The sequence below is a fragment of the Engraulis encrasicolus genome, chromosome 14 (genome assembly GCF_034702125.1).
Source record: "Engraulis encrasicolus isolate BLACKSEA-1 chromosome 14, IST_EnEncr_1.0, whole genome shotgun sequence".
Taxonomy (NCBI): domain Eukaryota; kingdom Metazoa; phylum Chordata; class Actinopteri; order Clupeiformes; family Engraulidae; genus Engraulis; species Engraulis encrasicolus.
In genome coordinates, this window is record NC_085870.1 from 20,543,711 (window position 1) to 20,560,358 (window position 16,648).

The 16,648-nt window shown below is 41.4% G+C and overlaps 1 protein-coding gene across 1 annotated transcript; it reads left to right on the forward strand.

Annotated features, from left to right (window-relative positions):
* Positions 1 to 578: 578 nt before the first annotated feature.
* On the forward strand, positions 579 to 12,479 carry arfrp1 (ADP-ribosylation factor related protein 1). The gene is made up of 7 exons (XM_063215164.1): positions 579 to 959; positions 1,251 to 1,338; positions 1,430 to 1,512; positions 5,925 to 6,006; positions 6,882 to 6,952; positions 7,264 to 7,364; positions 10,833 to 12,479. The coding sequence occupies exons 1-7, from the start codon at positions 867 to 869 to the stop codon at positions 10,918 to 10,920; spliced, it is 606 nt and encodes a 201-aa protein (XP_063071234.1). The 5' UTR covers positions 579 to 866; the 3' UTR covers positions 10,921 to 12,479.
* The last annotated feature ends 4,169 nt before the right edge of the window (positions 12,480 to 16,648 follow it).

The window sequence follows — 16,648 nt, forward strand, 5'->3', positions numbered from 1 at the left end:
TAATGGGGACATGGACATGGACATGGCTCCAAATATCCAGTGTATCATCCCAAATATCATCCCAAATAAATTCAAATATCATCCCAAACGTCAAACAGCATCAGCACACACTTTACAACACACAGCAGTGATGTTAAGACATAAAAAATGGAATCAAACCATGCCTCCATGGCCAGGGTCACTGAAAAGGACAAAACATGTCTCTTTATCTGGTAACGGCAGCAATACAGCTGCATGTTGAAAATGAACAGAATTCTTCTTAAACTTTGCAGTCCCTGTGTACAGTTAGCTATAATAGTTTAGAAATATTTTTTTAAAATGTGTTTGGTTTGCTCTTATTTTCACAATGGAATAAAGGGTTGGACTTGGTTAAGTCTCCGCAGACAATTTCTGATGTTGCCTATAGGCCTATGTTTTCCTGAAATATTTGTTGTTATATTCGAGGATTTTCTGGCTTGGGGAGTACATGAGACAAAAAAGGTTGGGAAACACTGCTCAAGGCCTCTGGGCTCAACAAAGCCTTTGAACTACGACACCCATAATGCATCACACTTTGCCAACTACTTCCGGCTGGCAGCTCATAAACATAACATGTAGCAGGCAGTAGAGCACAGATAAATACATTATTTAGCCACCTGTCAGTTCGAGTAACGTTGACTTTACGTGCTCATTTTCATATTTACAGGCTTGAGTGCAATTTCGTGAGTTTCATTGAGTTATTTAAATTGCTTTCTAAAAGGAAAAGCTTGTGTCTTTTCCACAATGTATGTTATCTTTACAGCCATAGCTAACTTAGTTAGCAAAACTAGCTAGCCCGATGGCTAATATTACATTGTGAGATTAACTTATTTGACAGAAAACACAAAATGTATACTTTACTATCGGGATTGTACAAGTACATGTTCCAGAAGGACGAGTACTGCATTTTGATCCTGGGTTTGGACAATGCAGGGAAAACGGTAAGTGAAGACATTTCGTATCCACCTTCGTTTACCATGATGTTGGTACAGGTGCCACTTCATAACTTGTTTTCATGGTTCTGTCACTTATCGCCAGTGTGGCACCTAAATGTAATGTGAGTTTCCCCATCTTGACAATTGTAAACCTCTTAATGACATTAACACTGATATGTTTGGCTGCCTGTGGTTGGGTCTGAAACACAGGTAATAACTAGCCGTTTGCTTAACTTTGAAAAAAATCTAAATCTAGCTGTGTTAGTTATCCAAATAGACTACACTTCTCTTTTACAGACCTTCTTGGAGCAAACCAAAACTAAATTTAGCAAGAACTACAAAGGCATGAGTCTCTCGAAGATCACCACAACAGTTGGTTTAAACAGTAAGTACATTTGTGATATTTGAGTGGCGACATACTTTAATACACTGCCCACTTTTTTCTTAACATTTCCAAATGACATGTTACCTTGCAGTTGGGACCATCGATGTGGGTAAAGCTCGTCTGATGTTCTGGGATCTTGGAGGCCAAGAGGAGTTGCAGTCATTGTGGGATAAAGTATGTACTTACTGTTGTCACAACAATAGTCTTACAGTTGCTACTATACGATACATTTCTGAAGAACATACTACGGACAGTTTAAGTAGGCTACTGTATCTCTGAATGTATGGTGAGATGACTACACTGGCGTACAGAACAAGAACGCAGTAACTGCATATCTGATCAAAATTGAGTTTAGATCAGAAATTGGTGTTCAAATGTCTCCTTTGTGTCAAAAACTGTGGTCCAACATTGTCCCGTTTCAGAGAAAAGTCCTCTTGTCTAAAGTCAGCACTCAATGCATTGCAGTACAATATTGGCAGTGGAATGTGTGTTGTTTTTCCGGGAAATCCAGTATATCTTGGCCATATCAAGTACAGTGTGTTTGTTATACACAGGGTCACTACACAATAATGGCCATGGGTCAAAGACGAAACAGGGTTTTCAGGACTCCAAAAAATAAAACTGTTCCCTGACACCGTTCTTCAACTTTTTTGGGTACATTGGAGTGTAGAGTGATTAAGTTTATTATTTTCTGTTCAGAAAATAGTAAGGAACATGCATTTTACCCCATTTTCACCCATAAAATGTCATTCAGTGTAATACAGTGTTAAACTGTTGATAATGCAAAAAACATATAGATGACGTTAAAAAACTGAAATAAGATACATACCATAGTAAAGGCCTATATTTAAGGTCTTCATCAAACCTAAAATTTCTAGTAAAAGGCATTTGCAAATAGTTTTTGCAGTGTTTGTAGTCTTTCACCGAGTGCATTTCACCCATTTGGCTTTAAGAAGTTTTTCCACTGAAGAGAAAATCATTTTAAAATGCACAATTATTCATTTGTTGTATGCCCCCGCATTTGTTCTGCAAAACAAATAAGTTTCTTAAGAATTTGACTTTATTTTAACATAAAAATGTGCATTTCACTGTATGACCACAACTATTACACTGAATGATGCCTTGGCAAAAAGCCTATATAAACAGCTACTTTTCATTGCTATCATATTGTTACCATCATACTACAGAACTCAACGTCTTGAATGAGTGACAACAGAAATAAATGTTGTCAAATAATTGGTATTTTACTTAATATTGGGGCATTAAAACGTGTTTTGAAGAACTTCCAAGATCACAAGTTTAGAGGTAGGCTACTACTTAGGCCTAAAACAATAAAAAAAAGAAAATGTGTGTTAACCTGCATATTTCGGGGATTGTAACTTAGGGTGTTCTGGTAATTCATGTACAACTTCCAAAATCCCAGAATCTACCCAGTAATATGGATGCTACATGGCAATAACAAGGTTATAATGGAAATAACAATAAAAGTCATAATTTCAAGTAGTATCATCATATTATTGTATCTTAGAGTAATATTGCAACTTATATTGCCGTTTTGATTCTTAATATACAACCATGAACTGATTACACTGAATGAAATGGCCCTTACACTGCATGTCACTGAATGACATCTCTTACACTGAAGGACGACCAAATACTTTTCACCTTATTTTTACCTTTTTACAAGCACACAGTTAGTCACCTACATGAGACGATGACTTTGACCCACAATGTTTACTATGTCTATTTAGAAAATATGCTTGTTTGGATGAATATCTGAGTATAAAAGTGTTTTTTGACATTTCACTGAATGACATCTGTTTTTGTGGACGCTGTTACCACAAGATAAAAATACATAATTTTTGACTATTGAAGAACAAGATTCTCCCTTTGCATCATCACTTAAGGGGTCCCTAGGGTTCCTTTTGATGATGTCACATATTGTGTGTGACTATCACTTTTTATTATGATTTAAAAGCACTATGTTGATCTTATTACACTGAATGATATCTAAGGAATTGAAAATCCGGACTAAAGTCCCCAGATGATTTGAATATCAAAACAAAATGGTAATGAAACGTGCTTTTGATACAATAACAAGAACACTTCTAGAATTATGCCCAGAGAGTGAAAAAAGAATTTTGTTCGTCATTTTGCATAATTATTCAAGGATGTATCGATGATTTTTAAGTTCGGACCATTACACTGAATGACGTTTTTGCACTTTATGAGATTATTTAACACATACATTAACAATTATTTGTCTTTATTATATGGTGTGACGTCATCGGTCGAATGCTCCATTCATTTCAACGGGGCTCCCCAACGTACGGGTTGGTCTATAACAGACCGCTGTCAATGGCAACAAGAATTTTCACTGCTAAAGCGACTTTTCAACAAGACTCTAATCAGCTGCTGTGATAGACTACACCTGTTGTCCTGGCTACCTAGCTGTTGCCTAGCGGTGTTCCACAACGGCACTGTTTTGTTTTGCGCAGCAACAATCTTAACATTAAATAGGCCTAAAGAAATGTCCCCGCCATGTGTGAATCATTTAAGTATATCCATATAATAAGCGGGTTAACTTTCGGCGAGTCGGTCGCTTTGTGGAATAGCAGCACTTCAGAGAGAACAAGACCCCTCCGCTCCGCGTCGGGGTCTAAAGATTCTCTCTGTTGTGCTGCTATTCCACGGTAGCGACCTTCTCGCCGAACGTTAACCCTTACTTAAATGTTACTGAAATGAGACACCAGACTATGCTGTTTATCAGCATAACATTCAAAATTCATTAATTTACTGTTTTGATAGTTAAATGAGGGCGGAACAAAAAAAATGCACGTCTCGTCTTTGACCCCCATGGTGTATACTTCCTGATTTCATAACTACTGATACACAATGGGCCTTTCTCAAAACCTAGTGCAGTGCACTTCCAAGTGTATCAGCCTAATTATTCACACCCAGTGATCGGACATTCCGTAGAGTTCACCAAAGAGTATCTAATCACTGGGCGTGACTAATTAGGCTGATACACTTGGAAGTGCACTGCACTAGGTTTTGAGAAGGGCCAAATGTGTACATTTTATTATAGCAGTCATGGGTTCGGTTAGGGTGTCAGACTTGTAGCCCAAAGGTTGCTGGTTCAACTCCCGACCCGCCAGGTTGGTGGGGGAGTAATTAACCGGTGCTCTCCCCCATCCTCCTCCATGACTGAGGTACCCTGAGCATGGTACCGTCCCACCGCACTGCTCCCTTACGCCGCCATTGGGGGCTGCCCCCTTGCATGGTTGAGGCATCAAATGCAATTTTGTTGTGTACAGTTTGTGCACTTGTGTGCTGTGGAGTGCTGTGTCGCAATGGCAATGGGAGTTGGAGTTTCCCAGGTGGTCTGTCTGTCGGTCTGTCTGTCACAATTGCACATGCAGTAGCAAACATTAAAGCTTAGCTTTTGCAGGGTTCCCACGGGTCATGGAATTTCTGGAATATCATGGAATTTCATAAAAGTTTTTCCAGTCATGGAAAGTCATGGAATTGTACCATTTCACTTGCACAGTCATGGAATATCATGGAACTTTCTTAACAGCTGTGTGTAAGCAGAAACTTTTTTGTTTGGTGTATAACATTGTTTCTTACTGGTTATCCTAAAACGCTTCGCCAGAGACTGTTTGGTTTCACGCTGTTATGTGCAACATTCTAGAATGCAATGAGCCCGCGGAAGTCTGGCGGTGGCTCTGCGTCGGCTCTTGGGATGAAGATAATTTACGTAATTTTTTTTCCCAAGTGGTCATGGAAATTCTGCTTTTTGGGTCTGGAAAGTCATGGAAAATCATGGAATTTTATATCTGAATTAGAGTAGGAACCCTGCTTTTGGCTCAAGGGCACGTAGCACACCGCCTACATTCTTCCTGCTGGACCTGCAACCAGTTCCTCCAACCATTAGGTCATAGCTGCCCCGAATTTACGAGAACCACATTTTTGTGTGTGAAAACATTGCTGCTGGAGAAAGTATTTAGTAGCTAGTTGTCTTGCACTAATAACCCCTGGGATGAGTGTTGACAACTATGTTGCAGAATTGTTGTTGCAGAAAGGTTTGTTGTTTTTGGAGGAAGATCCCTCTGTTGGATCGAAACGTTGCCTCATGTTAAAATGAAATAAAGTATTTTTGGAGTTAATACACAGCGTGCAGACCGCTTCATCACACTTTGCTCTTTGACAACCCATCAGCATTGCAGCAATATTTAACAAAATACCAGTGTCACTATGAGACTGTGCATAAGCTGACAACATGAAAATATGCAGGCATATACCTTAAGGAGAAATGGCAGAATCATCTGATGATATCTGTCTAGCAGGATAGAAAATTGAGGGGAAATGAAATTAGGCAATGTGTGTGATATTAATTGCCTTGTGATATCGTAGAAGTCGTCCATTTTAGGCAATGGAATTCTATAATTTCTTACAATAATGACTTGAATTCGATGGAAATCATTATGTGTACAAGTTTTGTTTTTCAGATGTAATGGGAAATGTGTTGCTGTTCAAAAGATCTGCCTTGTAAAGACCTGCTCTTTCTCTCTATTCAAATGTAGTACTATGCAGAGTCACATGGTGTCATCTATGTCATTGACTCGACTGATGAAGAGAGGTTGACCGAGTCAAAGGATGCATTTGGTAAGTTTGCATGGTACTGAACAAGTTCTGCTAAGTCACCTCTCCAAAGCATTACTGTCAAGAAAATGAACCTTTAGATCTGCAAACCATCAATAAGAGACACGGACACAGTGTGTATGTTTTTAAGACTTTGGGCAATGGAGAGAGAAAGGAGTGCGACCTGACACTCGCATTTCACCCTGGGTCCCTCTTCTCCGCACTGTCATTTTATTATTTTAGAATATGTGACATACGGACAGACACATTTCCTATCTTCCAATTTCAAATTCACCTTCTGTGATAAGCAGTCTTTGGATGTTTCCTGTTCATTTTTCCCTTTAAGGAGTAAACCTGTTTTTATTCAGTGTAAGTTTAGGGAGTATAGACCTTCTTTCCTTTAATCATCTGACTGCACGTTTGACGTTTTACAGAATTACACACAAAAGCGTTTCTCTTTTAACGATGATGAACAAAATGTATGCAAAGCTTATGATTCTATTCACAATCAGCATTGCTTCTCTTTTGCTCTACTGCCTGTTCCAATGTACTTGATTTCTGTGGCTGACAGAAAGCATGTATGTGTTATATCCAACCTTGTGCATTTCTTTTCTTTCTCGACACACATATGCAGTTTTTTAGCTATTGAATATAACCTCCTCTTCTCTAGATTGTCAATCTATTTTTCTGTTCTTTTTTTGTAGAGAAAAAATATCAGAAGTGATATGTCAGGATTCCTGCTTGATATTAAACATGTAGATATTGGAGTATCAGGTTCAGCCTTGTTCTTATCTGATTAGACACATTTCATAATAACTTTTAAAAAAGTTCCTCTTATGAAAGTTTTAGAACTCTGGATTAGATTATCAATCTGTTTTTCGGTTCTCTTTTTGCAACAGAAAAAATGATCAGCAGTGAGGCTTTGTCAGGAGTCCCGCTTCTTGTACTCGCCAACAAACAAGATGTAGAGGTAAGCAAACGCATCTAAAAATAAAATAAAATAATTAAAATAAAATGAAATACCCTGATGAAAGGAAGCAGATTGGCATCTTTATGTCAATGGACAAATTCCCTTTTATATCTTTTCCTGCAATTCTACTTTTTGTCTGTAGAGGGAGCTGTACATTATCATAATGGTAATAGGAAGTGCAGTGGGTAATGGCTACAGTAGTGTGACTCTTAAGCTCCAAACTATTGTCCTGTAAATAACCTGATTTCCCACAAGTAGCCAGTAATTGACTTCCATTACACTATGTTCCCTTTATCTTTGTCTTTTATTAGAACTGCTTGTCTGTTCCTGATATCAAAACGGCGTTCAGTGACTGTGCGCCAAAGATCGGCAAACGGGATTGTCTAGTCCAGCCTTGCACGGCCTTAACAGGGTAAGATAGCGGTGTCACTACACTGGCTCATGTCCTTCTGACAGACATCTGATTTAATGATCAGATCTCTCTCTCTCTCTCTCTCTCTCTCTCTCTCTCTCTCTCTCTCTCTCACACTCTCACACTCACTCACTCACTCACACACACACACACACACACACACACACACACACACACACACACACACACACACACACACACACACACACACACACACACATCAGCATTTCCTGTATTTTCAGAGCCATCTACAGTAATGAGGGCATCTTCCCCATTTAGGTTCAGTCTGTGTCTAATGTGTGATGGAGGTCAGCAGGTTTTGTATTCATGAAAAAAGAACATTTTTTTTACTGAAGAAAGGGTGGCTGCTGTGTTATACATGGTCGAGTATTCCCACTTGTGGTCATGTATAACCAATAATGAAACTTCAGACATGCATCCTTAGACACTGACATTAGGCCCTGTTGATTTAAGCAAACACAGGAAACGGGAGGCCTCAGTGCTTGGCTATTTTTTATAAGCAACCTTCCAAACTATCCACCTCATTCATGCCCCGGCCAGATGACATCGCAACGCGATTTTTTTTTTAAACCGAGTTGCAACCATACAGCATGTTTCAGTGAAAAGATCAGGTCCTGATGACAACGACAGGCGTGCTGAAAACGATGACGAATACATTCAGAATACACATTTCTTAATGTGAAGTTGTTGAGAACAAAGTATTCGCTAATGGCCGTGATTGTCCATACTCTTATAATGCAAATGACCTGTCACGAAGGGTTGCCCACACTTCTGTTCAGTGGATGCAGCAAGCTTGCTACATGAGATTCAGAACTAGGTTATTTGTAGACCTATCAAATTACATCTATTAATGTCGAGGTTACCCCTTCTGACATTTGTTTTATGCAATACAGGTCGGTGCCTTATATTGAATGCAGCCAGCAGATTTTCTGTGGGATGTTACACCAGTCTCAGACAGTGCCAGCAAGTTTCGATTTTTTTGAACAGACACAGCATATTTTGTTTTAGATCTACATACACATGACATGGCTTGTTTAAAAGCTGAAGATCTCAGCTTTTTATTGCTAAAACGGTACATTTCTAGCCTCTCCCATTCCGAAGTTCAGTCCATTTTGAGCGACGGATAGTTAAATAAAAAAATAGCGTCATTCCCCCCCCTTGTATGTTTTGTTATGCGCTTTACTCTCCGCAAGCGCGTAAATATAGCAGGTTCAGAATATCAGAATGTGCAAGCTGCATAATTGAACATTAGGAGATGCCAGCACAGAGACAAGTTAGATAAAACAACAGCCTGTGTTGATGTTGAATCATGCTGCTTAGCACCATGCTTCGTGACAAAGTTGCTCTTACAAGAATGTAGCATGCATGCTGCAGCTTCTGGAATATTTTGGAAGACATTAGAACAATCACCAAGGAGTTTACAGTCTACATGTAACTGGTTGGCCCTCAGGAAGTTTATGTAAGTCTGATGTCTTTACTCCTTTCATTAGTTAAGTATGATGTTTTGGATGCAGGAGGAGCATGTCAAGTTACTAAAGGAATTTCTTCTCCCAACATGTGCACCAGCATTTGCTGCTAGCCGAATTATTTTCAATATTTTTTCATTATGCTGAAGTGAGTGCTACGTGGAAAAATAGGCTACCAGCTTTGCGCATGTGGTAGCCTACCTTGTGTAGCTTGTGGAGTGACTACAGTAGCGAAACATTGCTATTTAGGCATCTGTTGATTGTGTCTACACTTTATGCTGCTTTTTTTTTAATTTGAGAAGTTTAAACTAAGGCGTGAAGACCAATATCGGGGCAGGTTTTTCTCCCTCCTCTGTGAAGGCTGCTGCGCGCTCACGCACACCGCTTCTGTCTCCTCCTCTTTTTTCCCATTAAGCTCCCTGTTTCAACTAGTCTCTAGACATATGCATTGCTGATAACTGTTTGGGTGCGCTGTTAAAAGATAATATGAAGCTTTGCTTCGTGTTTGTCAGGGGTTTTTTGATCAGATAACCTACACAGCCCCATTATGGACTGGGGATTTTGAACACGAGTGACCCACACAGGGCAGTTTGAAACGTAAAATATTGACCTTGGTAGAAATGAAAGAGAGCCTCCACAGTCCACACAAACAGTTATCTGATGATGCCATTGTGCATGGAATGAATGTTGTGCAAAGCTAGTGGTCACTGTGAGGATACCTCACTGTTTTTGGCCATGTGGCTGTGACGCAGATGTAAACAAATCTGTTTCGGCTGGAGCAATGGCAACGCAAATGGCTACGTTACTCGATTTTCGCACTCTGGAACCCATTATCCAAAAAACTCTAAAACTACCGTTCTGGGTGATTTTCATATGGCAAGGCCAGGGGAACGTTGTCATTGGCATAGAAAAAAATCCCGTGTGGCTAGCACGTCAATCTTTCAGTCGTATTCACACAGAGAGAGATGGAATTACCAGTAATAATGTAGTTGTATTCACAGAGGTCAAGTCAAGTGTACTTAATTGTCAAAAATCTAATGCAACAGGGTTAGCACAAAAGTTTGAAATTGCGTTTGATCAGTCTCCAATGTGCAGTTAAACTAAACAAAATAAGACATGATAATAATCTCTCTCTCTCTCTCTCGCTCTCTCTCACTCACTCACTCACTCACTCACTCACTCACTCACTCACTCACTCACTCACTCACTCACTCACTCACTCACTCACTCACACACACACACACACACACACACACACACACACACACACACACACACACACACACACACACACACACACACACACACACACACACACACACACACACACACACACACACACACACCAAATGGTAAGAGCAGGTCCGGAATAATCAATCACAAGTGAGGGGACACTTTCAGAATAACCCATTAGAAGTGAGGGGACACTTCCCTTAACCCATTGATGCCTAAGGCACCTGCAAAAAAGGGTACTGAATGCCTGAGCCCTTTTTAAAGAAAAGCTGCCCTCAGCCTGTAAAAACCTAAATATCTTAGCTTCTGAAGCACATAAAAATATGCACTAAGTTGCATTTACACACTAAGACCCTCATCTTTCATTAGAATGTGTTCATTCATCTCAAACAAACAGAGATTTTTAATAAAGTTGTCTCAAATCTCATGTGCCTGAATGTTGCGTAATGCAGCTCCAGGCGCCAGGGCCAATGTTGCCAAACGCAACATCAGGCATCAATGGGTTAAAACCATCTTGCAAACACTTGGAGAGCCAGAATGCGCCTTCTCCAAATACGACTGTAACTTGAGTTGTATTGTTGTATTTGACTTGTGGTACTCAGTAGAATCTTTGAACATTTGATCAAACTCAAATTCCATTCACCTTGCCAAACACCTGAGCACTTACAGTTTCTAAACTAAGTAGTTGTGTGGTTGCTTCCACAGGGGTGCGTTTCTAAACTAAGTAATTGTGTGTTTGCTTCCACAGGGATGGAGTGAACGAAGGCATCGAGTGGATGGTGAAGTGTGTGATCCGCAACATCCATCGGCCCCCAAGGCAGAAGGACATCACATAAAACACCTGCCGTCTTCTCTTAAAGAGTGTGTGCGTACAGTATGCTTGTGTGTGTGTGTGTGTGTGTGTGTGTGTGTGTGTGTGTGTGTGTGTGTGTGTGTGTGTGTGTGTGTGTGTGTGTGTGTGTGTGTGTGTGTGTGCGTGTTTGTGTGTGGTGGTTGGTTGGTTGAGTGCATGCTCATGGGCAGTGTGCGTTCAACAACAATGTGAAGATCTGCTATTGCAGGTTTGAATGGTTGGTTGTGATGATGCCCAGTTGTTTTACTTTCTCAGACCGTGCTTGGACCTTCATTTGTCACTTACTGACAGACTGACTGCACATTTTTAACTGTGAACTTCTCAGCAGAAATATTGTGAGGGGGTTACATAAAAAAAAGAAATTTTAAAGAGAGGGTTGTTGTTAACGGAGGCGTGAGATGGCAGGGGTAGAGTGCAAAGCTCTCGGTGTTCTTTGTGTTCTTTCTTTCTTCTCTTCATTGCAACATGGGAAATGTTTTTTTTCTTCTTCTTTCAACCTGGTTGTCAGATTGGCGCCCAGTTACATGTGGAAGCTGTATAAATCTCACTTTGCACTTCAGTTGTGTGTTTTTGCTCTGGAATCTCACATTGATTTTGTCGATCCCTAAATTGATTGATTTGGATTGGTGCAAAGAGTCAACTGCTCTGGCTGGTGTACGGCAGTTTTCAGTCATAATTATCAGAAGTTATGTGCTTTTAAAGGTGCACTGTGTAATATTTTAGTAGTTCATTTCCAGAATTCATGCTGCCCATTCACAAATGTCACCTTTTTAAGAGAACAGTTTCAAAGAGCAGCATATAGTTGCAATACCTACTCTGGCCACAATCCTACACAGTGCACCTTTAAGAAATTGAGGAGCTTTGCAGTAAATGGGTGAAAGAAGAAAGAGAAGTCAAGAGCACCCACCTCAGGCAGATTTGAGAGATCTCTGCACACATATTCCTGCATCTTCCCCCATTATGTGATCACATATAAGTTCATCAGTCAAAAGTAATCACAATGTCAAACATGTTTTAGTTTTCATTATTCTAGTACTTTTTTTCAGCAGAACCTGGACAAATCTGAATGCACATAAGAAATGGTGCATCGAATTCAACTTCTGCACACTCCTTTTGTCAGTCCTGTTGCTATGATGAGGGAGACAAACCCTCTTCCAAACACAAATGTGGTGGCTCAACCCAGTGAACCTTGGCGCACTCTTAAGCCCTCTTTACAAATTTGTAATGACTAATTCAACATGTGATCTATTGTAGCAGTCACACTCCTATTTATAGCATATATCCACCCTATTAAGCCCCAAAGACAACAGGAATGCCCAAAAAACATACCAAAAAACACCCACCGCATCCATTCCTATGATCAACAGAAATGACAAACTGCCCCATTTGTGTTTTTGAAGTCGAAGTGGACATGAGCACATGAGATTCCATTGTCTATTTCAGCAAGTTTGTCTTAAAACTGTGTATACTTTACTCTCAAAACAATGTTGATAGATTTTTAATGGTATTCAAGAAATTATATAATAAACAGTCATTTGCAGACCTGTGAAAGCATTGTGTTTAATCTCTCTTTCACTCTCACTCTCTCGCTCCCTCTCTCTCTCCCTGGGTGGATTCCAATCTGCGGACTTCCTTGCTCACTTGCCTGCTTGTGACCACATGGGGATGTCACTGCCGACAGATAATGAATTCAATATCTTGCAAAAGCACCATTCTAATGTCATTTTCTCATTTGCAATTGGGTTGGTGAATGAAAAACAGTCCCCCAAAAGTTTTTGTGGCTAGGCTGACGGCTGGGAAACTTAATGGTTTTCTCCACGGAGGGGCCAGGAGGCGGGGCGAGGCCACAAGCAGTGGAGGACGGGAGTGTGCATATTGGACCCCACCCACTCTCTCTCTTCCTCCATTCATACCTTATGTTTGATGTGATCCTGTGTGTGTTTCCTGTTACCGTTCTGGATATCATTGAGGAGCATCTGGGCAGGGCAATACTAGTTCTCCTAGCATGTATCGATGCAGATTCCCTGTCCTCCAACTGGTGTTCGCTTTAGTCAATGCTTAACACAATTCCACTAGCTCCAGAAATTATTATTTTAGTGTACTTTATTGAGCCAATCATGCAAATATGACCGTGATGATATAAAAATGAACTTCCCACATCTTCACTGTTTCACCCTGCGTATAAATGAACTCTGGAACCCAGCTCGAGCAGCGGTCATGGCGGGTGTGCCAGCCGCAGCCCTATGCACCACGTCCTTGTAGATTCTGCCCTAGAATTTTCCCAATTTTTTTCGTGAAGACTTTACGACAGACGTGAGATACAGTTGGCCAGCCGCAGCCGAGGGTGTGGTGGCGTGGGGTCGGTGGGGTGGGGTGTCGTAGTGGCGTTGTGTTAGTGTCACGCTACAGCTGGTCGGTGAGCACGGCACAGATCGTCAGAACAGCATGTGGCAGCGTTGTGCACATGTGCATGTAGGCATACACGTGCTCGGGGCTGCACCTTGTGTCTCGTATTCTTTCCTCTCTCCTTGCCCCTTCTATCCTTCTCTTCTCTTCTCTTCTCTTCTCTTCTCTTCTCTTCTCTTCTCTTCTCTTCTCTTCTCTTCTCTTCTCTTCTCTTCTCCGCTCTATTCTCTGCATCCTCTCCTCTCTGCCCTTCCATTCTCTTTTTCCTCTCTCATTTCCTCTTAGTTCTCCTTTCTCATCCTTTCCTCCTCTCTCTATTCTCCTCCCAATTCTTTAATTTCCCCTCCATTTCTCTATTCTCTTTTCCTTCTCTCATCTCTTCTCTGTTCTCTCCCCATCCTTTCCTCTTCTCCTCTCCTCTCCACCAGTGTTGGGAAGCAGGTGCAGTTTTCTGCCTGGTCACTGGACCTGCTCCCACGGGACTGGCTGTGCATTTACGAACTCCCCATGTCAGTAAGACAATCTCTCTCTCTCTCTCTCTCTCTCTCTCTCTCTCTCTCTCTCTCTCTCTCTCTCTCTCTCTCTCTCTCTCTCTCTGTCGGGTTGGGGAGAGTGGGGAGCTGGTTATGAGGATATAAGGGGGGTGTAATGGATGTATTGTGAGAATGTACTATGAGTAAGCGGTGTTAAAATAAAGGCATTTTTAAATCTCTCTCTCTCTCTCTCTCTCTCTCTACAGCCTTACTCTATATCATTTTCTACATCCTTTCTCTACCTCCTTTTCTTTCTCTTACCTGTTTCTCTTTCTCCCCATTCCTCTCTAAATCTGTTGCTTTCCTTTTCCCTGGCCCTCCATCTCTCTACCTCCCTCGGTATGTGTTCTACCCATCTCTCTCTCTCTCTCTCTCTCTCTCTCTCTCTCTCTCTCTCTCTCTCTCTCTCTGTCTATCTCTCTCTCTCTCCCTCTCCCTGTCTAAAAGCATGTATTCCTGAGAGATTCCCCCGGCGCTGCTTGCCTGCACTGCCAGGCTGGGCTGGGGCCCGTGTGTGTGGAAGGAGCTCTCATTGCGTAACACTGTGCGGCACATGAAGGTACACCCATGAAAGTTGAATGAGGTACTATCACGCAACACTTCACTCTGTGAAGCCCCTGCCATGAATTTTGCATGAAACCCTCCCCCCTTTTCTAAAATGGCTCCTCTTCTGAACAAATCCTAAAAAGTGCCAGAAAAGAGGGAAGGAAGGTTTTTTGCCCCTGCCTGAGGTTTGTCTTCCTTCCAAGATCCATGTAAGCAAAACTGTAAGGGTATTTGTCCTCACCCCCATTGCTCCCGGGCTATACTCTTATTACTTAACCATTTGGCATATCTCAATGTCAACCAACACCATGTTTCCTGTTAAAATGTGGTGCCAGATTCAAATGAGAAGATGTGTAAAGTACATACTGGTATGTTTTTTTTTCTTCTAACGATAAACAAAGGGGATATCAGAGAGCCGAGCATAACACGAGTACGAAGTCCATATTTTTATAGCCACTTTAAGTGCAATTATGGCACGCGTGATATCAGATGATTTAAGCTCTGCATGAGGTGAATGAGTTCACTATAAAAGATCAGTGCTCAGTATTAAATCTGCAGGCAGTTATTTAGGCCTATTTTTGGTGTTCTGAATAACGATTTGTGTTTTGAATTGACTGGAGAATTCATCCACAGCGAAGAGTTTCAGACAGTGCTAATTCAATGCTTATAATAGTGTTAAATCAAACTCTGGTTTATATTGGAGTATTGCTAACAGAATGGTAGCAAAATAAGTAAATTAGGTTGGTTTTGCAGAGTCAATTCAATACTTAGGCCTAATGACTTGAATTTAACACTATTCTAGATTGCATTCGGTTCCACAAGTGTTGAATTAACACTGCCAAATGAATCAGCTTGGATTTCAAGCACTACATACTAGAAGTTAGCACTACGGATGTACCGGATGCCAGATTTATTTTGGGATTTGGATGGATTCAGCCTTGTTGACAGGGATCAGTTTCGCCGGAACCCTAGGCCGCCAACCGAACAGAATCTTACCCCATGTGTAAGCGTAACATGATTATGTTGTCAATGTTTAAGAGAAGTTATTGCCTATGTTTTTACATTTTAAAATAAAATGAATAATAAAATATTCATTCAGCATGAAATATTTCTGATTCTGCTGAATCTGAAGCATTGGATTCGCTATTCAGCAGAACCTTAATAATCAGGGATTGGTACATCCCTATTTAACACTAGCCTATTCTACAGTGTGTTTTTGTTCACACCCCAATGTTGAATTAACACTGGAAAATAGCCCAACACACATAAATGTAATTTCCCCTTCTTATCCCTTCCCAGCCCATCTGCTGATGATCAATATCTCTAATCTGAGATGATAATGTGTCCTCCACCTCCGCCTTCATGTCACCCCACCCTACATCCTCTGGAGAATCTGGGCCATCTGAGGGACCAGAGACAGGTGCTGTCTGTGTCTCAGATGATGCACTTGTGCACAGGGCCGCTGACAGCTTTGGCTGGGCCCGGGACAAAGACATCTGAAAGGGCCCCAAACCCAATACATGCAATGTAATGAGGGTCCGATTCTGTGCCCCCTCTCTACCTGGGCCCAGGACAAGTGACCCCTTTGCCCCCAACCCCCCCTCCCCGTAGGCTTTCCTGCTTGTGCACTTTGCACACCACTGGTATGTTTCAGTGCGTACTGTAGTTATTACGCCATACATACGCACTGACACATGAACACTGCAGTGCACAAGTGCACCATTTGAGACACGGTTTTGTTCACCAAAGTCTGTCTCTTGAAGGAGGTAAATAATGATAATAATGAGAAGCAAGCAACCCGTTCTCTTGTTGGGTGCCGCACATGGTGGATGGAATCTGGCGGAATGACTCACCAAACAAATGCTGCTCTCAACTCAACCAAGTCTGGATGTTAGTTGTTGGCTACATGCCTGAGTTCCTATGCAATCTGTGCTGCCTATTTCTGCCATGCAGGGTCTTTTGAGTGGACTCACTGTTTCCCACGGAGCGGAGGCTACATGTCAGATGCAGCAGCAGAAAACCATGACTCAGGAATCACTTAGGAGAGTGGACAAGGGTTTGATGGAGAGAGAGAGAGAGAGAGAGAGAGAGAGAGAGAGAGAGAGAGAGAGAGAGAGAGAGAGAGAGAGAGAGAGAGAGAGAGAGAGAGAGAGAGAGAGAGAGAGAGAGAGAGAGAGAGAGAGAGAGAGAGAGAGAACAGTATAGAAAGCTAGAGTGCTATAGCCA